The sequence below is a fragment of the Bos indicus x Bos taurus genome, chromosome 28 (genome assembly GCF_003369695.1).
Source record: "Bos indicus x Bos taurus breed Angus x Brahman F1 hybrid chromosome 28, Bos_hybrid_MaternalHap_v2.0, whole genome shotgun sequence".
Classification (NCBI taxonomy): Eukaryota; Metazoa; Chordata; class Mammalia; order Artiodactyla; family Bovidae; genus Bos; species Bos indicus x Bos taurus.
Window position 1 is genome coordinate 26,472,264 of NC_040103.1, and position 24,395 is coordinate 26,496,658.

Here is a 24,395-nt window from a genome sequence, read left to right on the forward strand (position 1 = left end):
CGACCCAGGGATCGCACCTGCATATCCTGCTTTGGTAGGTGGATTCTTTACCACCAAACCACCTGGGAACCCATTTTCTAGGTAACTGGTGCCAGTGAGCTAGAATGCATCATGACTGGCACCCATCGGAGTTGCGTCCTGTGGCAGTTCTGCAGGGCCCACCCCTGAAGACACCCTAATGTAAGTGTTTTCCATCTAGAGGAGAGAGGGTGTACACAGAGGAGCATGAGCCTCAGCTGACTCCTAGCCAAGGCTCTGAGTTACACGAGTTATTAGTTGTCCTTGGCGGCCCAATGCAGAACCTCCTAGATTCCTGAGTTGTGGAGCTGGCAGTGAGCTGTCAGTCTTCTCATTTCCTGTGGGATGAAATCTCCCATCAGCATCCAGATGTCCTCCAGGGGTGCGTGACAAACAGCTCTGTGCTTCCCTGAGAGACATGTTCTTGTCAGGGCACTCGAGTTGAGCCCACACTAGGACCGGTGTAAGCAGAAGGATGAGGAAGCTCTTAGGTGTATGAAGTGGGCATACTGCTGACCGCCAAGGGATACTTACCTCTACTACCTGAGGCATGACGGGAGGCAGTCTTAGCACCCATTTTATGGATGAGAAAAGCAAGGCTCAGGGGGTCTTCATAGGAATGTGATGGGAGAAAGAACATGTGAGTTGGAAAAAGCAATGGCATCTCCCATCCCAGCCAGCCTCCCAGCTCAAACCCCAGCTCTACTTCTTCCAAGGCACACATTAACCCCTAGGGCCTAAGGCTGTCCTCGTCTGCAGAGTGAGGACCAAGGACGTGTTGCTGATAGTAAGCAAGAAGACATAGAAGCACTGCCCAGAGCTGATAAACAGTAGGGGCCCAATGAGTGCTCCTGCTCAGACCTAGAGCAGCTGGACTTGTGCCCCTTTTCTGAGGGACAGGTTCAGCCCACCCATCCCTGAGGCTCATGTCCACAGAGTGATCTGACTGCTCTTGGACCCAGCCCAGCTCATGTCCTGCCCAGTGGCCCAGTGATGCAGACTCCCAGGCCTGCCCTTCTTGGCCTTGGCATCTCTCCCAGCACTCTGGCCAGAACTTCTGGGCCCCTGCCAATGCTCACCTTTCCAGGAACTGCTCCCCGTCCCAGGGCCAGCTTTCTGAGAAGGGACAGGCACGTTTCAGTAAAGTAAAGGGTATCCTTTACAGTCAGTAAAGTGTAGCTCCAAAGTCAGGCCTAGGATCCAACACTGAACCTGGGGGAGACTGAAAACCAAAACCCCCTACGTGTGCTGATGGACGTTAACTAGACTTACTGTGATGGTCATTTCACAGTTTATGCACACAGGGAATCACTGTTATACACCTGAAACTAACATAATGTTATATGTCAGCTGTATTCTCACACAAAGCAGCCCTCTAGCCCCACACATCTTCCTGTCAACATTAATAAGTCCTTGTATCTTATCATATTCAACACAACTGTACTAATCCAGGAAATTCTTGCCCAGAGAGTAAAAGTTGTAAATCATTGTATTGTTCATTCTAGGAAATTCCTGAAACTATCATTTAAAGGAACATCAAACTGCTTAACTCTTTAGTTGCTGCTGCTGCTGCTAAGTCGCTTCAGTCGTGTCCGACTCTGTGCGACCCCATAGACAGCATCCCACCAGGCTCCCCCGTCCCTGGGATTCTGCAGGCAAGAGTACTGGAGTGGGGTGCCATTGCCTTCTCCGAACTCTTTAGTAAACAGCATCAAAAGAGAGCTTACAGGGACTTCACTGGCCATCCAGTGTTAAGAAACTGTATTCCCAATGCAGGGGGCACAGGTTCAATCCTTGGTCAGAGAACTAAGATCCCACATATCACTCAGCACAGCCAAAAAAAAAAAAAGAAAAAAAAATTACATCTTTTTTTCCTTTTAATAAATATTTTTCACTTTTTTTTAATTGGGGGATAATTGCTTTACAGAATTTGTGATTTTCTGTCATACATCAACAAGAATCAGCCATAGGTACACCCATTTCCTCTCCTTCCCAAACCTCCCATCTCCCTCCCCACCCCACCCTTCTAGATTATCACAGAGCCCCTGTTTGAATTCCCTGAGTCATACAGAAAATTCCTGCTGGCTATCTATTTTGCATATGGTATTGTAAATGTCCATGTTTCTCTCTCCATACATCTCACCCTCTTCCTCCTCCCTTCCCCGTGTCCTTAGGTCTGTTTTCTGTTTCTCCATTGCTGCCCTGAAAATTAATTCACCAGTACCAACTTTCTAGATTCCATACATATGCGAGAACATATGATAGTTACATTTCTGACTTACTTTACTCTAATAGGCTCTAGGTTTGTCCGCCTCATCAGAACTGACTCAAATGTGCTCCCTTTTATGGCTGAGTAATATTCCATTGTGTATATGTACCACAGCTTCTTTATCCATTCATCTGTTGATGGACATCTAGGTTGCTTTCTTGTCCTAGCTATTACAAATAGCACTGCAATGAACATTGGGGTACATGTGTCTTTTTCAATTATGGTTTTCTCAAGAGTATATGTCTAGGAGTGGGATTGCTGGGTCATATGGTGATTTTATTCCTAGTTTTCAAAGGAATCTCCATACTGTCTTCCATAGTGGCTGTATCAATTTACATTGATTTGCAGCAATTTACATTCCCACCAGCAATGCAAGAGGGTTTCCTTTTCTCCACACACTCTCCAGCATTTATTGTTTGTAGACTTTTTGATGATGGCCATTCTGACTGGTGCAGGGTGACATCTCATTGTAGTTTTGATTTGCATTTCTCTAATGAGTGATGTTGAGCATCTTTTCATGTGTTTGTTAGCCATCTGTATGTCTTCTTTGGAGAAATGTGTTTAGGTCTCTTTCCCACTTTTTGATTGGGTTGTTTTTCTGGTATTGAGTTGTATGAGCTGCTTGTATATTTTGGAAATTAAGTCTTTGTCAGTCTCCCATTCTGAGGGTTGTCTTTTCACCTTGTTTGTAGTTTCCTTTACTGTGCAAAAAGCTTTTAAGTTTAATTAGGTCCCACTTGTTTATTTTTGTTTTTATTTCCATTACTCTAGGAGGTGGGTCATAGAAGATACTGCTTTGTCATCGAGTGTTCTGCCTATGTTTTCCTCTAAGAGTTTTATAGTTTCTGATCTTACATTTAAGCTCTTACTTAAGAGCTTACATCTTAAGACTCTTTGAACCCCTCGCCTCAAAACGTCTCCTTGTGTCCACCTATCCTAAACTCTATCACGATCTTTATGCTATCCTAGTCAAGGCATCTTTCCCTGCACAGAAAGCCCCACCTGAAACCAGACTCGGAAATCTCCTTCCTGTGACTGTGCCCTCCCTATGCTGGCACGCTGGGAAGGTGTGGTAAAGATCTCCCCGACCTGGAGAAAAGTTGTCTCGGCTCTGTCTGACCAACACTCTCAGCCTATGATACTTTTGGTGAGCCAGCATTCAGCAAGAAAAAACAGAGTCGGGGGAGTCTTCTGTTCGACCTTTGGGGTGGGGTGAGTGGCAGCCTGAGTCCAGGCTGGTCCAAAGACACAGCCATAGTGAAGCCCCCAGAACCACAGACAGAGTGAGTTCTAGAAAGCCCCTTGGGGATCTCCTTACAGCCCCTTCCCTTTACAGACAGCAAACAGGGTCCAGAGAGAGGAAAGGAATTTGTCCAATGCACAGAACTCACTGCAGTTGTTAGGTAGATTAAATGAGTTAATATCCATAACATGCTTAGACACTGCCTGGTGTGCATTAAGCTCTACATGTGTTTGTTAAACAAAAGTGATGGCAGGGCTGGCCTAAAACTCAAGGCAAACTCAGGTTGATCTCCCAGATTCAGAAAACAAAAACTGACTTAAACCTTGAACCCAGGAGCAGTTTCTCACCTGCATCAGAACACCTGGAGTTAAAGATCATTAAAGTGGAGTGCTGGGCTCCACCTCCGGAGGATCTGATTCTGTAGCTGTGGAGTTGGGGTGAGATCTCTAACCAACTCCCTGGCTGGTCCTGAGACCCCTCCTTGAGAACTTTAGACCCTGAGAAATGACCCACTAAGGGTATAATTTCTGGCATCAGTCAGGGAGAAATGGCAAGGCGGGGACAGTGGGCCCCTTCATCCTTCTGCAGGTACCAGGTCCCCCCAGACTGATGTTTAGACCTCTGCAGCCACACAGTGTCAGGGCAGGCATCAACTCTGCCTGTCTGTGCCTCTGCCCACTGTGAATATTCCAAGCCGCAAGCTGCTTTACCCCATAATTTCAATCAGAGGGGCAGCCCCTCCTCTTTGCCGGTGAATGGGGTCACCACTAGGGCCACGTGAGATCTGTGCATGAGAATGAATCAAACACCAACAGGCAGATGAAACCAACGCATTCTTTATTGCAGCCTGAAGCGAAGGGCTCACTCACACAGTGGGCTTTGATGTGGGGCCTTCTCTGACTGCCCAAGCTTTCCCAGCAGGCATGGGCAAACTCTCCAAGCAGAGTAGAAAACAGCTTCCAGAAGCCACCCTGTCTAAGGGCCTTAGGCGATGACCTGGGGAAGCAGCAGAGGTTAGCCAGGAAGGCCAAGCAAAGCCGGCTCTCCTCTCCTGGTGGCTTTGGATCAGTCCCTTCACTGGGAGCACCACGCAGCCTCTGGAAAGATCAAAGGGGCCCAGGGGCTCTGAGGGCTGGTTTAGGGGGACATAAGCAGACTCAGACTCCACCGATGGTGCAGAGGGAGAGCCGAGAACCTTCACCCTCGACTCTGAGAATGTCCCCAGGATCACCCCAGGCCCCTGTTTGTGGGAATCAGCTGGCGATCTTCTGAAATGCAGTTTCTGGTTCCAGAAGTCTAGAATGGGGCCTGGGATTCTGCATTTCTATCGCGCTCCCATGGATGCCAACTCTGCAGGCATCCCCACAGACCACACTAGAGCTGCAAGGCTCTGGCCATACAGTATCTTCCTGCATATCGGAAAAGTGCACCCCTTCTTTGACAAGGAAAACCCCACTCCAGGACACAGTCTAGGTTATCCCAACCAGCCTGGGCTGGACCACAGGCTTGCTCACTTGTCCCCACCGTCCAGGGCTGAACTCCGAAGCCCTAGGAGATCCCATTTCAGCCTCCTCAACCTGAAAACACTTTCCCCCAGAGCTTCACCAACCAGGCCTTGGAAGATGAGCAGAGCGAACACTGATCACTCAGCAATGGGCCAACAGTGGGCCAACCAGTCAGCCTCCTGCCGAGACCGAAGGCCCGGGCAGGGGCAGGACGTGGAGCCGGGGACGGGGAGTGAGCCTGGGAGCATTCTGAGAAACGGTTAGTGCTCTGAGCAGCGGTCTGAGCTCTGAACAGCCTAACCTCAGGACGGGAAGAGGGCCACTAGTCCACAGATGTAGGATCCGGGTAGTCTAGCTTGCTGCAAGTCCTGAGGCCTCCACTGTCTCCTGTAGCTCAGGCCAGGTGGGCTCTGGTCTCTGAGTCTGCTAGCTCCACAGATGAGAAGGTGGGAGGTAGATATATCTAGGGATCACGGGGTCAGTAGTTGTCCAAACCACAGGTGTGGTCAGGAAGCCAGAGCCCCAGGCCCCATGGAGGGACCAGTTGCCCATTTGCCAGATGCTGTCCCAGTGTTAGCACTGAAAGTCCCACGTCCCAGGAAACCCCTCAGTCCCGGGCAAACAGAGATGGCTGGTCACACAATTACCTGGCCACACCCTAGACTCCAGATCGAGGGTCTAGAGATGACTAGGTCATCAGGGCTCTGGGTGGTGGCAGCCTGGGAACTGGCTGGTCACAAATCCAGTGGTCCATGGTGCCTTCTGCCCCCACATGGACCAATGACAAGGCAGTCAGCCAACTGTCTGAGGGTGACTGTGCTGAGGGTGGCACAGGTGCAAATGGCCATGTTTCTCTCTGGGTCGCCGTTCCTGCAGCAGGACTGATGCCAGGCAAACCTGGTCACCACGGAGGAGGGAGGGAGCAGTCTGGACTTCCAACGCCACTGATTTCTTAGTCATGGGGAAGCACAGAGCCTACTTGATATGCTCCCGCCGGTCCTTGGGCCCCTACACAAACATTCTCAGCCGTGCCGCAGCGCTGGGCCACACTCTCTGCAGCTTTCCCGTGACTCCTAGTTCGGGTTCGCGCCAATCCAGGGGCCCAGAGGGCTGAGGACGGGGCACAGTGGAGGGCCTCATCCAGGTCGGTCCTCAGGAAACAATAAATAGATGGAAGTTGTCTTCTGTCACTCTCAGGGCAGCTGCTGGCTCTTAGCACTAGAAACAAGGCCTCAAACCCAAAAGGGCCCGGAAAATGCGCAGCAATGCTCATCCATGGGCCCAGAAGGTACTGATGACTTGAAGGTAACTTGGAGGTATGTGTTCTGCCAAAAGCCTTCTAGGAGCCAAAAGGAGGCAAAAGCCCCCGCCATTGCCCCCTTTCTCGAATTGTAAGGCTCAGAGGACCTGCTCAGGTTTGCACAGAAGCTGTGAGTGCGGGGAGTCTGGGCTCCAAGCCCCTCCTTGCCTCCTCCATCCAGGTACTCCAGGGCCCACTACTGCTCTACCTATCTATCCGGACCGCCGCACCCTCCCACCACGCGCTACTCAGCCCGCCCGCCCCCAGCCCCCCAAGCTTGGCCTCACACAGGCCCATGGGACTCCCTCCCCTAGGGCGCCAGGCCAGGTGGCCTCTGTCCCTTGCTGGGTGGGCATGAGGAGGCAGGCCTAGGGTGGGGGGGCCCGGGCGCCCTCTGGAGACATGAGCATGTTGAACTTGATGAGTGGTGGGGCGATGACGCGCACCTCGGCGTTCAGCGGGTTGAAGCGCAGGTTGATGAGGTGCAAGGCAGGCATGGCAGCCAGCTTCTCCACGGGCACGTCTGTCAGGGAGAAAGGGACAGGTTAGGGGGTTGGGGACACGTGGGCAGAGAAGAAGGATGATGGATTCACTCACTGGATGTGGGCTCAGCACTAGGTACCCAGCCCTGTGCGAGAGGCCATTGGGACCCACCAGGGAGATACAACCACAGGCAGGAAAGCATCCTATTAAACGCAGGATTACCACTTATCCCAGCCATGCCACTCCTGAGTGGAATTCACCGAATTGCAAATAGGTACTCAAAATACTTGTGTACATGTGTTCACAGCAGCGCTATTCACGACAGCTGGTGTCCACAAATGATGAATGGATGAACAAAAAGCAGTACAGACAAACCATGGAATATCAGCTTGACAGAGGCTACAACACAGATGAACCTGAAAAACGTTATGCCGAGTGAAAGAAGCCGGACGTCAGAGATCACAGAGTGCGTGATTCTTTTCCTATGAAATGTCCAGAATAAGCAAAACCATAGGGACAGAAAGTAGATTAGTGGTTGCCAGGGACTGGGGAAGGAAGGGTTGGAGAGGGACTACTTAATGGGTGCAGGGCCTCCTTTGGGGTGATAAAGTATTTTGGAACTAGACAGAGTTGACAGTTGCAGAGCAGTGTCAATGTATCAAATGCCACTGAACTGGACATTTTAAAATGGTTAATTTTATCACATTTTCTTTAAAGCTATATTAAAACTTGGTAACATTTACAGTTCCTCACACCTAAACTTTAGAATCACTCAGTCTCTGGTTCCAGTCCCAGGTCAGCCACATAACCACTGTGCGCCTAAAGCAAATTACTAAATTTCATGTCATATATTTATGGAAAAGACAGAAACTCTAATTTGAAAAGATATATGCAACATAATGTTCATAGTAGCACTGTTTACAATAGCCAGGACATGGACGCAACCTAAGTGTCCATCAACAGAAGAGTGGATGAAGAAGATGTCATGTGTGACATGATGGAATACTATGCAGCCATGAAAAAAACAATGAAATAATGTTATTTGTAGCAACACAGATGGACCTAAAGAATAATATACTGAGTGAAGTAAGTCAGATAGAAACAGACAAATACCATATATCATTTCTGTGTGGTATCTAAAATATAATACAAATTAAGTTATTTACAAAACAAAAGCAGGCTCACAGACATATAAAGCACATTCATGGTTATCCAAGGGGAGAGGCAGGGTGCATGTGTGTTCACTCAGTGGTGTTCGACTCTGCGACCCCGTGAACTGTAGCCCGCCAGGCTCCTCTGCCCATGGGATTCTACAGTCAAGAATACTAGAGTGGGTTGCCATTTCCTTCTCCAGGGGAATCTTCCTGACCCAGGGATTGAACCCTAGTCTCCTGTGTCTCCTGCACTGGCACTGGATTCTTTACCACCAAGCCACCTGGGAATCCCAAGGCAGAGTAGAGGAGCAATAAATTAGGAGTATGGGATTAACAGATCCACGCCACTATATATAAAAAAATAACAAGGATTTACTGTATAGCATAGGAAGCTATTTTCATTATCTTGTAATAATCTATGTGGGTAAGAAACCTGAAAAAGTATATATTAATATATGTATAGCTGAATCACTTCACGATATACCTAAAACTATACTTTAATTAAAAAATAATAAAATGAACTTCATATCAGGATAATAACAGTATATACCTGACATAGTCGTTTAAGGATGAAAGAGAATATCTGTGCAGTCATTCCTCAGAGACACCACGGGTTTGGTTCCAGCCCACGGCAACAAAGTGAATATCTCAAAAAAGGGAGTCATCTGAATATTTTGGTTTCCCAGCGCATATAAAAGTTGTTACCCTACCCTGTAGTCTATTAAATATGCAATAGCATTATGTCTAAAAATATATACACGTACCTTAATTTTAAAATACTTTATTGCTAAAAAAAAAAATGTTCCCCATCACCTGAGCCTTCAGCAAGTCACAATCTTTTTGTGATGGTAACATCAAACATCTGATCACAGGTACAGGAGTTTGCTCTCCCTTTAGTACCCTGGGGTGACTGGCTCTGAGCTCCCTGGGGACTGGCTCTATCAATTAGACCAAGGGTCTAATGCTGGACGCAGGAGAAATTCTTAACCTCCTAAGAGCAGAGTCTTTCCTTTGTCCTTGAATCCCCAGGGCCAAACACCATAGGTGGCACGTAGACATGGTGGGCGCAAAAACATGTTCTGGGCAGCTGGCAGGGAGTTACTAGGGTGGGTCACGGCCGGGAGCTGGGTCCCAAGCAAGACTGGCTAGAGCGCTGCCAGGGGGGCTCCGTTTGACAGACAGGAACCTACGTGATAGATGAGAGGACAGGAGCCATGAAGGAGGTGATGGGGAGGGACCCAGAGCCCAAGGCAAACATGGGGGCTCAGGTAGGGAAAGATGCAGAGATAAGGCATTTCCAGATCACTAGGTTGTGAGCAGACGCTGTTCCTGGGAGTGGAGGAAAAGCAAGATCAACTGCTATCAATGCCCACTCAGCTTCTGCTTTCTCTGGAGCACATCCGCACGCTCATGTCACGTTACCCAGCTGCTAGCAGCCTGTTCCTCTATGCTCCTTACTGGGGGTGGGGGTGGGGCTGCAGGAGTGGGAGCCAAAGGAAGGGGCTGCCTGTGGAATTCCTTGTCTCTCTTCATGTACAGTGAGCTCCCAAGTGCCCTACCAACAATGGCTGGGAAGAGAAGGGCTAATGACTTGGAAGCTTCCCTTCTCTGTGTTAGCACACCAGCTTTGTAACAGCCATGGCCGGCAGCACACCTGGCAGCTGGGTACGCAGGACAGACATCATCCCCTCTGCCCCTGATGGCCCAGATAAGAAAATCCTCTTGCCTTGGGCTCTTAAGAAGTCAGTTCATGGACCGCCCTGGTGGCACAGCGGATAAGACTCTGCCTGCCAAGGTAGGGGACACAGGTTCCATCTCTGGTCCAGGAAGATTTCATATGCCTTGGAGCAACTAAGCCCCATGCGCCAAAACAACTGAGCTTATGTTCTAGAGCCCCCGAGTTGCAACTACTGAGTCCCCCCACCCTAGAGCCTGTGCTCTGCAACAAGAGAAGCCGTTGCAATGAGAAGCTCATACACTGCAAGGACGAGTAGCCCCCACTCACAACTAGCGAAAGCCGCACGCAGCAACGAAAGACCTGGAGCAGTCAATAATAAATAAACAAATAATTTTCTTTTAAAAGTCAGGTCATCAGTGCAAGTTCGAGGCATGAAGCAGGGTCCTCAAAGCTGGTGCTCTGGGACAATACAGAAGGATGGGGTGGGGAGGGAGGTGGGGGGGACATTCAGGATGGGGAGACACGTGCACTCGTGGACGATTCACGTTGATGTATAGCAATAATCACCACAATACTGTAAAGAAATTATCCTCTGATTAAAATTAATTATTTTTTTAAAAACTCAGGTCATTTCACAGAGTAGTTACCATTAAATCCCAGGTGACACAGGAGATAATCAAGGCTCAGGGAGGTTAACACATTGTTATTAATAAAATGGGCCCCAGAAAAGAGGCTGATTCTGGGAACTGATCTTTGAGGACTTGCATCAGATGGTCCTTCATACTGACCCATTTGGCAGATAAGGAAACTGAACCATAGATTCTCTATGTTGACAATGATTCTCTGACTCTACTCTAGCTCCCTTGGATTTTTCAAGTAGGCCTGACTTTTGAATTTCAGTGTTCATCATTCATGTTCAGTGTTAGCAAGAATTCTGCTAAGTTGGTTGAGCCAGAAAGTTTCACTCTCAATACCTAATCAGGTTCCCCATTGTCTACCATCCCCTAAGTGACGTCTGTTCCCCCTGGCCTGCTTTCAAGCAAGAACTAGGGGTTGCTAAGGACTTTTCTCTCTCTGAACTATATGACTCCTCCATCCTGCAGCTAGGGAGGCCTGAGGATTGCAAAGTGGCCAGTGCGCCTGAGATGGGGAGGAGGGTCTCCCTGGGATGCCCCTGCCGAGGTTTGCTGGGCATGGCATGAAGACCTGCTGCAGCCCAGCCTTAGAGCAAATCTGCGTGACTCCAGGCCTAGAGAGAGCAGCACTCCCTGAGTTCTCAGCCTGTCATTTCCAAGTACCACCCACGGAGTTGGCCTCTTCAGAGTCTTCGGCGTTCTCCAAACGGCTCTGCTGGAGGAGAGTGATGGCGTGGGATTAAGTGTATTTCTTTCCCCTGATTTAACCATGGAGGTCATTTGAGCAGCTTAGAGGAAGAAGCAATGGGGCCAACAGACTGCATTAAAGCTGGCAGAATCAACAACTGGCCTAGCCAAGCTATCAAACAATAAGCCCAAGAGGCAAATGGAGAGTTTCTGGATAAAGCACAAAGGAGAACGTTCAGTCTTCAAGCATCCTAAGAAGAGAGGGACGTGGCTGGAGAGTGGAGGGGAGGATATGAAATGATCTGCATTTTGTGGGTGGTAAAACTGAGGCTTAGAGAGGTTACATAAGCTCCCCAGGGCTACATGGTACATTGGCATCATGTTGCTAACAGAAGCCAGATCTTTGGACCTTGGCACACCTGGAAAGGAAGAAGAGCCCCAGCTCACCCCTCCCATGGGGCATGCCCTCATGCCCATTCACTGAGTCTTGTGGATCCTCACATTCCCGCTCAAAGGCCCCCTCCACTGTCATTCCCTCTGGTCCCCATCCAAACTCCTGAACCACTTTATAGGAGAACATATCTTACATCACACTCTGGGACTATGCTCATGCTGTAAGTACAGTACCTGGCTGGCACAGTGCCCACAGGCGCTCAATAGCTATTTGTTGGATGAGTGAATGAACGAATAAATGACTGAACATTTTACCTCCTGAACTAGATCACAAGTTCCTAGTTAAAACCAACCTGGGCTGGGCACACAGTGAACCCGCCATCAACACCATATGATTAAACAACTCTAACTTCAGTACTTTCAAGAGTTGGGATCCTTCCTCTGACCTGACCCACTCTGGGCACTTTTGCTAGCCAGGGCCAGGCCTCTGTGGGCCAAGGCTGTGATACGTTACTAGTTCTTTAGCACAGTAATCCAATTTGGAAAATGAGAAAATATTGATGAGCAGAAATAAAATCATCCATGTTTCACCATGTAGAACCAATTACTTAATGTGAGATATATGGCCTTACCAACTTTTTTACACGTGTGTGTGTGTGTGTACGTATGTTTGTTCACAACTATGTTTCAAAAATAGCCTCCTAGATTCTATGCCATAACATAGTTTTTCTTGATGACACATTGTAAACATCTTTTCAGGTTACAAGTCAGTGACAGTATCATGGCCACTTGGTGGTCCAAAGAATGGAGCAATCACGCTTTGGCTCACGTTTCTACCGTTAAAGACATGCAGGTTGTTTCCAACTTTTATTATTCCAGAAAATGAGAGATGACTCCAACCCTCTTTCCACTGCAGACAGCCCTCCCAGACTCCTGCTTATGTCTGTGGAAGCTTAAAATAATAATAGCAGCATCAGAATGGACAGTATTTAGAGAAAATTACTCCTCCAAGGTTAGCTTGAATTCTCTTCACTAATCATTGGCACTATTGACTGGCAAACTTGTTTCATGCCAGGGGCACAAGCTAGACACAAGATGATAAAAATGATCCCTCCACAGCATGATTCTTCATATGTGTGGCACCTCTGGTCTAAAAGGACACTGACAGGAGGAGTCTGGGCCCAGGAAAGTGGCAATTGTTACTGAGTGAGCTCCAGAAGTCACAGCAGAGGCCAGTGGGACTTCTGATTCCCACTTTGGGTGGAGCTGAGCCCCTCTGGTCCCTTCCGGAACTGGGATCAGAGGCTCCCCAGCCTGGTGGCCTAGGGCCCCAGTCTGCCAGTTTTCTTGGCAGCTTAGACACAAATCATGGGGGCCTGTGGGCTGCCCAGGCTGGATCAACACTGTAAGCAACGCTTACACACGGCTGGTAGTCTCACTTCTGATTCAGAAGATAACCCTTCCAGCCAGAATGCCTGAATTTTCAAGATTTTTCAGCATTTCTTCCTCAATCCCCAAGGAATCCCGAGCAGTGAGTAGGGAGCCTGCTGCCTCCTTCAGTGGGACCTGGGATGCTGGGTAAAGATGCAGGGGCAGTGTCCCAGTCCTGGTGGGCAGCACACGGGGGCTATCTTAGTCTCCCTGGGTGGGGCGGGGGCGCTGCAGGCACATTCATGCTCAAGAATCCAGGCTGGCCTGGCAGCCAGAGCCGTCCTGGCACAGCTCCTGGTACCTGGAGCCTGCAACAGCTACGATCAAGGATACTGAGCTTCCGGCCCCATCTGAAATGCCACAGGACATGAGCAGGCAAACTATGGTAAACTGGTGGGACGGAGAATCGTGCCTGTAACAAGGAGGCTCCTGGGGTACACTCACAGCCAGGGCTGTCCCTTCAGAAGACCGGGTGGGGGCCATGACTGAGCCTCCTCCACCCCACAGAGCACTGGGCTGAGCCCTGGGTGGTGGGGCGGGCGCGGCACAGGGAGAAAGCTGAAGCTGCCCCTGCGCTCAGGCAGCACGGGAGACACTGCACCCGACAGTCCTGCAGGCCGAGTCCCGCGGGGCAGGCTGTGTGCGGCAGTTCTAAGTCCTCTGGTGAAGAGAGGCCACTGGGGGAGAGGACGGGGCAGGGATTCGGGCCCTGACCTCAGATCTGCCACTTGGATTTGTGCAGCCTCAGGCGGGCTCCTAACCTCTCTGAACCCCAACCTCTCATCTTTAAACTGTCCTCTGCCTCATGAGGCTACAGAGGCCCCCAGAAGGGACCAGACAGTGCTCCCCAAGAAGATGCAGAGAGCATGCTAGGCACCCCATCAAAAGGATGGGGAGCACAGTGTTTTAAGGAATCCACCAATGACCCTTGAGACGCTATGTTTCCCTAAGGGCAGGGTTCTGGAGAAAGAAAAACAGAAGGAGAAAAGCCCCACTGTGATTCCCTCCTCCTCATCGCAGGCTGGTCAGCAAGGTGGGCCCGTGGCTTCTAGTGCGTCTGCCTGCCAGAGGCACTCCCCAGCCCAGATCTGATATGCAGTCAAAGCCAGGTCATAACGATTCTCTTCAGAAATAACATGGTTGGGACTTCCCTGGAGATCTGGTGGTCAAGACTCTGTGCTCCCAGTGCAGGGGGCATGGGTTCGATCCCTGGTCAGGGAACTAAGATGCCACATGCCGGAGACTGTGTCCAAAATAAATAAACAAGAAATTAAAAATAAAGAAATAATATAGTCCTATTTCTGGCTGCCCTGGAGACAGCCAAGTAAGGAACTCAGATTGCCTGGCCCAAGCCTGGCAATTTGTCTTCCAGGGCAGATTTCCCCTTTTGCTCTCCTGTGTCCCTCCCCTTCCCCACTGAAGTCCCTGCACCGGCCCACCCCCACGTCTCTGCTCCTCCAACTGTTTCAGTGAGAAGCTCTGGGAGGGCCTCAGGAAACAATGGCAGTTTTGCTGTGGCCTCCCATTGTCTGCCGGTCCCTTCCTTGCAGCTGGAGGATGGAGGACAAGAGCCGCCTCATCTGCTGTGCGTACACCAACAGTCTAGAAGTGAGGGGTAACATGTGGGATAGAAAAGGAATGGCCTCCTGAAAGCTCTTCTCCTGGGTTGGGGCAGATGTGTGAATGGCTCCTTTGTAAATCCTCTCCATGCTCAGAACCTAAGCCTACTGCTACCAACTTTACAACTCTTTCTGCTCAGACTTAAGATCATTGTCAGTGAAATAAGATCTCCTTTATAAGTTGGAAAAATAAGAAGAAACGCTCTTAAGATAAGCACTAGGTGAGAATGAGTAAGGGAGGGCCTCATCAGGGAAACCAGCTTTTAGAAAACAAAACGAGTTAAAGGTGGTGGTGGAGGGGACGTGGGAGGGTGGTAGGGCACCAATAAGGAAGTGATGTGCTGGCTAAGGTTTAACACTCCACTTACTGGACAGAAACATCCCTGATTGGTGGCATTTGCCAAGGTTTTCTTTCTTTTTCCTTTTTTTTGGTTGTACTACACAGTGGGATGGCAACCCACTCCAGTGTTCTTGCCTGGCGAATTCCATGGACAGAGGAGTCTGGAAGGCTATAGACAGTCCATGGAGTCTCAAAGAGTCAGACACAACTGAGAAACTAACACGCAGTGGGATCTTAGTTCCCTGACTAAGGATTGAACCCAGGCCCCCAGCAGTGAAAGCCCTGAGTCCTAACCACTGGACCACCAGGGAATTCCCAGAATTTGCCAATTTTTTCATGGTATAAATATTCCTACCATGGTCAATTTCAAGCTACCACGGTGAGGTCATTGAACTTGAGTGAGCATGTCCAGTACTGGGGAGCCAAGTCAAGTAGCCCACCCAGGCAGGACCACAGGCTCCCGAGCACAAGGTGCCAGAGCTCAGGCCCATCCTGTCTGTTTACACTATGATTCTTTGGAATAAACCTGAACTTTGGGAACTGGCCCACAGTTTTGCTGTCTACATGCTCTCAGTTGCCTTTGGTTCAATTATAAATGAAAACGCTAGGTGTGCGACAAGGAAATCAGGAGGGGCGGTTTGTGGGACAGCAGCACCATGCCCAGGGCCCAGTAGGGTCAGTGGGAACAGAAGCCAAGAGGCAAGTCCTCAGAGCTCACCTCTGTCACCCTCCCAGCCAACTGTCAGCTCTCATGGCTGGGCTAATTGCTCTTCTCATCCTGATGTAGCTAAGCAACACGTGCGCATACACACAGCTGACATAGGGAGGAGAAGGAAGGAGGTTATAGTTTCTTGAGGGATGGAATGTTTGTTGTTGGAAGATTCCGGCTTAGCTCAGTGATTCTACCTTGCCTGCACATTGGAATCATTGGGGAGCTTTAAAAAAAAATCATCAAGCCCCAAACCCTCCATCAGAGATTCTGACTTAACTGGCATGGGGTATGGCCGGGACACAGGTATTCTGAAATCTCCCAGTGATTTGAATGCAGAGCTAGTTTGAGTACCACTGGTCTTCCCGGTGAGGCTTAATGAGAGAATCTGGTGAAAACATTCATCTAGCACTTCCATCCCAGGACGCCGCCCATCTGCTGCACTGTGTGGGGCACAGCCGCCAAGGGCCAGGCTGACTGCCTGAACTCACGGCTTAGGGAGTCCTGCCTCATTACTTTACCCCCGGTCTCTCCACCGCAAGGGAATTTTCCTCCAACCAAAGTTATGTGCTTCAGCCATAATCTTCCTGCGGCTTTCAATCTCCCTCCACCTATAGTCCCTCTTCTTATGCGAAGCACTGTCCTCAACAGCTGGGGTTCTGGAGAGAGACTGTCTGGGCTGTGATCCTGGTTTTGTCCAGGCAGCATGACCTTGGCCAAGTTACTTAACTTCCCTGAGCCTTGGTTTCCTCACCTGGGGAAAATAATAGTACCTGCCTCATCAGGGAAAAATTGAAGACAAAAGGAGAAGGGTGCAGAAGAGGTTGAAATGGTTAAATAGCATCGCTGATTCGACGGACATGAATTTGAGCAAACTCCAGGAGATAGTGAAGGACAGAGGAGACTGGCGTGCTGCAGTCCATGGGGTCGCAAAGAGTCAGACATGACCTAGCAACTAAGCAACAACAGCATAAGGCTGTCGCCCACGTTAAACAAAAGCACACTTGAAAATGCTTAGAAAAGATCCAGATGTGAAGTAAACAATTACTAAGTATCAGCCAGGGTAACTGACATGCCACGAGCCCCGCGAGAACAGGGAGCGTGCTTTGTCCATCTCTATCTCCAGCACAGTGCCTAGTGCAGAGCAAGCTGCTCAATCAAAAACAGCTGGTGAATGAACATTTCTCCAATGCCTAAATCTGTGTCCGTGCCCCTGGGAGCCTCTTACTCCCTGAATAAGACCCTTGCAAGGCTGAGTTCTGAAGGTCAGAGAATTTGGGCTGCTATCCAGCACTCTGGACAGAGACAGGGACAGCCCATCTCTTAGACTGGCTTGTCTAAGGCAGCATGGAATTGCTTTGTTTTAAGCAGATGACACCACCCTTATGGCAGAAAGTGAAGAGGAACTAAAAAACCTCTTGATGAAAGTGAAAGAGGAGAGTGAAAAAGTTGGCTTAAAGCTCAACATTCCGAAAACGAAGATCATGGCATCCAGTCCCATCACTTCATGGCAAATAGATGGGGAAACAGTGGAAACAGTGTCAGACTTTATTTTTTTTGGGCTCCAAAATCACTGCAGATGGTGACTGCAGCCCTGAAATTAAAAAACGCTTACTCCTTGGAAGGAAAGTTATGACCAACCTAGATAGCATATTCAAAAGCAGAGACATTACTTTGCCAACAAAGGTCCATCTAGTCAAAGCTATGGTTTTTCCAGTGGTCGTGTATGGATGCGAGAGTTGGACTGTGAAGAAAGCTGAATGCCGAAGAATTGATGCTTTTGAACTGTGGTGTTGGAGAAGACTCTTGAGAGTCCCTTGGACTGCAAGGAGATCCAACCAGTCCATTCTAAAGGAGATCAGTCCTGGGTGTTCATTGAAAGGACTGATTCTAAAGCTGAAACTCCAGTACTTTGGCCACCTTATGCGAAGAGTTGACTCATTGGAAAAGACTCTGATGCTGGGAGGGATTGGGGGCAGGAGGAGAAGGGGAAGACAGAGGATGAGATGGCTGGATGGCATCACCGACTTGATGGACTTGAGTTTGAGTGAACTCTGGGAGTTGGTGATGGACAGGGAGGCCTGGCGTGCTGCGATTCACGGGGTGGCAAAGAGTCGGACACGACTGAGCAACTGAACTGAAATGAACTGAAGCAAATGTCAGAGAACTTTCCTTGCTCTTCTCTTGTGTGCTACCAACAGAGCGTCACGAGCATCCTGGGTAATTGGAGGTTCTGGGTAATCAAGGTTTTACCACTCACTGGTTGGCACAGGGAATGCCATTTGGGCAGAGACTTGGCTTGCTAGTTCCCTCCAGGCAGACACACGTGGACAGGAGCTGCAACAAGAGCTTCGCTCCCCTCCACGTCTGGGGGCCAAGTCTAATTGATGTTGAAGACTGTTTGTTTACTCCCAGCTTCTCCCTCAAGAGGCTCCACAGCCAGCAAGCACTCCTACGCTGTGTCTAACGATGGCTTCACGATCAATGCGTGCGCTGACTGCTCACTGCTCGTGGGGTATGTGGCAGTGCTCTGCTGGTGCTGGACAAGGGCATACTGGGCAGAGGGCATGAGTCCAGTGCCACACAGACAGCTGCCACCTTGGAGGGTGAATTCTCTTCTCCTGGGCACTGTAACACTCAGTGCTTGGTGGAAGGGGTAGGGCAAGGCTCAGACTGTTGTGTGCTCGGCTGGTAGGGGAGGGGGGAATTCAAACCCAGTGCCCAGGGTTCTTTCAATTTCCCCTCAGACAGGCTTAGAGCCCAAGAACCAGGGGCAGGAGGATTTGTGTGCAGGAGTCTAGTGTCAGGGATTTGACATTGTCTTCCCAGACCCTCTCTTTCTTGACACGTCTTAGGGGTTAACAGGGCTTCCCTTGTGGCTCAGACAATAAAGAATTTGCCTGCAATGCAGGAGACCCAGGTTCAACCCCTGCGTTGGAAAGAGCCTCTGGAGAAGGGAATGACAACCCACTCCAGTATTCTTGCCTGGAGAATTCCACGGATAGAGAAGCCTGGCAGGCCATAGTCCATGGGGTCGCAAAGAGTCTAACACAACCAAGCGGCTAACACACACACACACACACACACACACACACACACACGCACACGCACACACGCACATGTTAACAGCCTCCTCTGGCAGGCAGGAAGCTAGAGGAAGTGTGCTTGCCAATTAGCCCCTTGTAAATACCAGCTAAAAGCCCTTGTAGTGTGACTCCTTGCAGGGAGAGCTCCTTTCTCTGCCACCACAGGGATCATGACAGGGCTGAGCAAGGCCTGTGTAAGAAAACTCTCCCCTTGTGACCTGGCCAACAGCGTCCTGGTGCTACCAGCCATGTGGACCTGCACATGCTTCTCTGGGCACCACCCACGCCCTCCACACCCATCACATGTAGACCTGGCAAGCTCTGGAACACCAAAGACAATGTGGGCCCAAGAGTGCCAAGGACCTGGGCTCAGATCCTGCCTCCACCACACCCCTGTGCAATCTGTTTAATCTCTCTGAGCCTGTCTCTTAACTATCAAGTGAAGGTAACACCTCCTATCCAGACGAGAGGCCTGAGCAAATTAAAGGAGGATTACAGAAGAGCAGTGTCAAGCAGCCATGACTGTTAGATTTTGAAATCGGTGCGATTTTATCTTTTTAGATCAAATAGAACACTAGTCCAACTTCTGCTTTTTTAGGGTTTCCTCTATTTAAAAACTATTTCCTGGACTCTTATGAAAGAAGTCGCCTTTTGTCCCCCCAGAGGCACAGAGAGGCTGTGCTTCGGAACAAAAGGACTGGGTCCCACTCACTCCTGCTCCCCAGGAAGCCCTTCCCTGCTCAGCCGCTATGTGGCCTCTCACTTAGCACTTGGTACTCAGTGTTTGTGGCTCATCTCCCCATCCCCTCAAGAGTTCCCAGAACAAACAGAGCCTGCAGAACCTCCCACCAAGGGGCAGCCTGGTAGAGCCCCAAAGTGAAATAAAGCCATGCCTCTCTGCTCCTGTGATGCTGATCAGCTAATTCCGTGAAACGGGGTGAGGCTGGCACACTGACATCAATGCAGGGGGAGGGCGATCCTGAGGCCCTAGTGGGCACCTGTGCCCCAGGCTAAGGGAGGACACTCTGGAGACTCTCTTCTATTGATGGAGACCAGAGTGAAGCTGTGGTTCCCTGCAAGGATCTGCCTCTTCCCCCCACCACCTTCCCAGAGGAGGGAGAAGTTACTGCGACAGAGGGCCTGGGCCATGGCAGGTGTGTAGGTGTCCCCTTGGGCCAGGAGTGCTCCCTCCATGTCTCCACGGTGCCCCCCACCCTCATCCTTGTATCCCAGGGGATGAGGGTCCTGTACTTTGTGGAAACCTTATGTTTGAGGGCTGGCGCCATGGCACCAGATAAACAATGATGAAAGACTGGGAGTCAAGGGTGGGGGTTGTGAAGTGTGAAAGGAAGAACCAGTTGCAATAGATGATTCAGGAAGCAGAGTGCGCTATACTAGGCACTAGCTGGATAGATGTGAGGAAAGGAGAGAATGATAGACATCAGTTGCACAGAGATTCTCAATCAACACACCACTGCCTCGCCCATGGCATGTGTTAGAAAGGCAGATTCCTGGGTCCCATCCACACAAAATCTGATGTGGTGGGTCTGAGAGGAGACCCAGGAGCCTTCCTTTTAAACAAGCACTCCAGAGGGATCCAAATGGGGATCTGTGGCGGGTACCCTGAGGAATTCTGTGAAGCTTAAGGAGCATTGTGCTTGGGAGGATGGCAGGGCCAATGAGCACAGTCAGCTGCCCAGAGATGGCACTGGGAGCTTTAGGAAAAAGGTCCTGCAATGCAGGAAGCATCTGGGTGTCTTTCTCAGGAGGTTGGAGGTGAAGCCTGTGTGTGCTCAGTCACTTCAGTCGTGTCCAACCCTTTGTGACCCCACGGACTATAGCCCACCAGGTTCCTCTGTCCATGGAGTTCTCCAGGTAAGAATCCTGGGGTGTGTTGCCATGCCCTCCTCCAGGGGATCTTTCTGACCCAGGGATTGAACTCGATTGAACTCAACGTCTCTGACATTTCCTGCATTGCAGGCAGATTCTTTACACACTGAGCCATGACCAAGAGAAAGTGTTAGTCACTCAGTCATGTCTGACTCCATGGACTGTAGCCCACCAGGCTCCTCTGTCCATGGTCCTGAATTTCTAACCGGTGATACCCACCCTGCCTCTGGGTGGCACTTGGAGAAGCCAGAGCCTCCGATGGGGGTTCTCAAACTTCAGCATGCATCTGCATCATTTGGGGGCAGGGTCGGTGATTATTCATATAAATTGCTAGGGAGTTCCCTGGTGGTCTGTTGTTGTTGTTCAGGTGCTCAGTCATGTCTGACTCTTTGTGAGTCCTTCACCAACTCCCTGAGCTTGCTCAAACTCATGTCAATTGAATTGGTGATGCCATCTAACCATCTCATCCTCTCTCATCCCCTTCTCCTCCTGCTTTCAGTCTTTCCCAGCACTGGGGTCTTTTGCAATAAGTCGGCTCTTCATATCAGGTGGTGGTCTAGTGGTTAGGAGTTAACACTTTCACTGCCATGGCCTGTGTTCAATCCCTGGTTGGGGAAATGAGATCCCACAGGTCAAAATAAGAAAACAAAACCATTTGCTGTCCACTTCCCTCTCCCAGTTTCTGACTGAGGAGGTCACTTCCCTCCCCCGTTTCTGATTGAGGAGGTCTGGGGAGGGGCCTAAAAATATGTATTTCTATCAAGTTCTAAGATGATGCTGCTGGTCCTGGGACCACCCCTGCCCCCACTGACTCCGAGAATTGTTGGGCTCAACAGTAAGAAGTGAAACTGTATTGGGCAGAATTAAGCAAATGCAGCCCAAAGCATCTCTATGTAATACAGATACAGATGTGCCCCGCTATCCAAAAGCAGAGAGTTCACATAAAAGCTTTTGAAAGCAGAAATGGTATAAAGTGAAGAAGTGATCACCTTAGGACACATCTTGTTCCCTGATAGCTCAGCTGGTAAAGAATCTGCCTGCAATGCAGGAGACCCTGGTTTGATTCCTGGGTTGGGAAGATCTGCTGGAGAAGGGAAAGGCTACCCACTCCAGTGTTCTTGGGCTTCCCATGTGGCTCAGCTGGTAAAGAATCCATCTGCAATGCAGGAGACCTAGGTTCAATTCCTGGGTTGGGAAAATCCCCTGGAGAAGGGAAAGGCTATCCACTCCAGTTTTCTGGCCTGGAGAATTCCATGGACTATATAGTCCATGGGGTTGCAAAGAGTCAGACATGACTGAGCGACTTTCACTTTCACTTACTAACAGACACACAAAATAAATGGAGATATAAAAAAAATAAAAAATAAAAATAAAATAAAAAATAAAATAAATGGAGATATAGTACAGATGCTCACAGACACAGTTCAAAGCAATGGCGGCTTGATGCTGAGTGGGGATCCCGGGAAGAAGCTTGGCGGGGCCACTCTCCCTGCTCAGGGTAGGAGCGTCCTCTATTAACACTTGCTGCAAAATGAATGCTGAATGCTGTTTGCACTTCTCCTAGTTTTTCATAAAAGTGAAAATCCTTTTCAGATTTCTTTGACTAGTGAAGTGAAGAGATGTAAAGCAAACCTTTGAAAAGCCAAGGATATCTGTACTTTTCCTTTTAAATGTACCATTGCTCTATTTGTTAAATTCTTAACAAGATTTTCTTTTCCTATGATCTCTTGCTCTCTCTGGAACAGTGAATGCATCAGGTAAAAAACGAAACGAAAAAACAGTGAACTGAGGGTGACAAAAAGTGAGATTCTAGCTTAGCCAAAGCAGTCTCCTACTTAGCAAAATGAAGGTTCTGCAATACTTGGTTTCCCTTCACCCCCACATGTTCCAGGAACGTGTTGAATTGCTCTGTAGCATCAAGTACTTCCAAGTTCTTAGGCGTGAACGCTGCTTCAGCACCCACCTTCAAGCCCTCTATGACAGCTGCTGGGATAAAGCACTGACTCCCTGGCTTTCATAGGCTGAGTGACCCATCTTCTCCTCATGTCACCATTCACAGTCAGACTAAACACTTCCACCTCCTCTGAAGCTTTCCCAGGGCTCTCTTGGGAACCCCACCTCACAAGGATAGTTGGATGGCTACCCTCAGCCCTTCTGACCACATCTGGTCTTTTTTCGGCTGTGCCAAAAGACATGCAGGATCCTAGTTCCCAACCAGGGATCGAACTCATGCCCCCTGCAGTGGAAGCAAGGAGTCATAACCACGAGACCACCAGGGAAGTCCCCCGACCATGTATTATCTAGCAGTTTACTCTCCACTTCCACTCAGACCTCCCCTACCGTCTGCAAGCTGCTTGAGGTCAGGATCTGTATCTCCTTCATCTCTGTAGCCCCTACCTCTGCAGAGACTCTCTCTCCCCAAGCAGTCTTGTTTATAAACACGCAGAAGTTTCCATATATCTCTTTTTGGTTTGGAAAATACAAGAACCATCCCATATCCCAGAAACCTGTGATGCACTGCTTTTGGAATAAACACTCTAAGCTACAAACCCTTTTCTCTCTCTCAGGAGTGCCTGGAGAAAACAACCATGTCCTGGCAGGCTTGTCTCCAAGGACCCAGGAAGCCTCCCATCCAGATGAGGTCACTTGCGGTGTGTGTGCTGGGAGCCAGCGAGTGGGGGAGGCAGAGTCCTGTCACTTGCACCACTTCCTGTTCATCTGCACCAGGCCCGGACCTGCACTTGGGGGGTTAGGACCGAGGCAGAGAAAATGATAAGAACAGAGGCAGGACTTCTGGACTATGAGCTCAGGCCGTGCAGGGTGTGTGAGGTGAGGTGAGATGGGGATAGACAGTCAGGTAGCATTGAACCTAGCATCTGCGTGGCTTCACACTCAGGTGAGAGGAGAGCTGAGATCATCTCCCCAGCTGAGGCCCCACTGCCCATCCTTACACCACCCCCAGCAACTAGTCGCCAGGAGGATGCAGTGGTGGTGACCAAGATGGACATAGATGCGGTTGGAGATGGGAGGAGGGAACAACATAGTGTAGTTGAGGGACGAGAGCGGAAGGACAGGGAGCTAGGCCAGCTGAGCACAGACCCCAGGTCGCTGTGGGACCACTCAGAGAAGCAGCTTTTGTTATTTTCTCATTGCGACTCACAGCAAGAAATACATTTTAGGACTTCCCTGGGGGTCCAGGGGTTAGAACTCCACACTTCCACTGTGTGGGGCACGGGTTTGATCCCTGGTCAGGGAACTAAGATTCCACAAGCCTCGTGGAGTGGCCAAAAAAAAAAAAGAAATATATTTTACATCATGACCCAGTACCTATATTCATGCAGGCATATAGAAAAACTGTTATAAAGTCACAAAGCAGTGTGTACCATGCTACAGGTGAGGAACTCCAGCACATGCTGGTCTCACAGCTTACTAGTGGGTCACAGCTGGCAATTTGAAACAATCGGCCCTATTCAGTGTCAGTCGTTTCAGAGAGCCTTCGAGCTTTGGGATTCCTGCTCTGCACTGTGCTCCCAACCAGCTGCAAGCCGGCTGCATGCAGACACCGCACTCACGCTGGCTCTGGAGATGACAGGACTCAAAAGCCAAGTCACACACAAACCAGAGGACTGTCCATAGGAGGCAGCAGCAATGAGGCCGCCACGTGCCACCCAGATCCTCGACCTGAGGGCCTCCGGCTACCAGTGAGCACCAAGGACGAGCATCCTCCCACCACCCGCAGTTGGACCAGAAAGCAGAAGGCAGTGCCCCTGCCTCTCCCAGCCTGCATACACTGATGAGGCCCTGTGTCTTCTCCCCTCGCTGGACCTGAGCCGAGCCGCTCCCCGCATCATGGCCCATAGAGTGCCAGCCAGTGGCACTGTTCAGAAACGAGATGCCGCTGCTGGGGACTTCCCTGGTGGTCCAGTGCTAAGACTCGGCGCTCCCAATGCAGGGG

The 24,395-nt window shown here is 49.8% G+C and overlaps 1 protein-coding gene across 3 annotated transcripts in view; it reads right to left on the reverse strand.

Annotated features, from left to right (window-relative positions):
* Window positions 1–4,350: 4,350 nt before the first annotated feature.
* Window positions 4,351–24,395, reverse strand: part of LRRC20 (leucine rich repeat containing 20) — a 70,457-nt gene continuing 50,412 nt past the window's right edge. For all 3 annotated transcript variants that reach the window (XM_027530667.1, XM_027530669.1, XM_027530668.1), the window contains one exon: window positions 4,351–6,858. In XM_027530667.1, coding sequence (XP_027386468.1) covers window positions 6,704–6,858 — 155 coding nt within the window. In that variant the 3' untranslated portion in view covers window positions 4,351–6,703. The remainder of the gene's footprint in view (window positions 6,859–24,395) is intronic.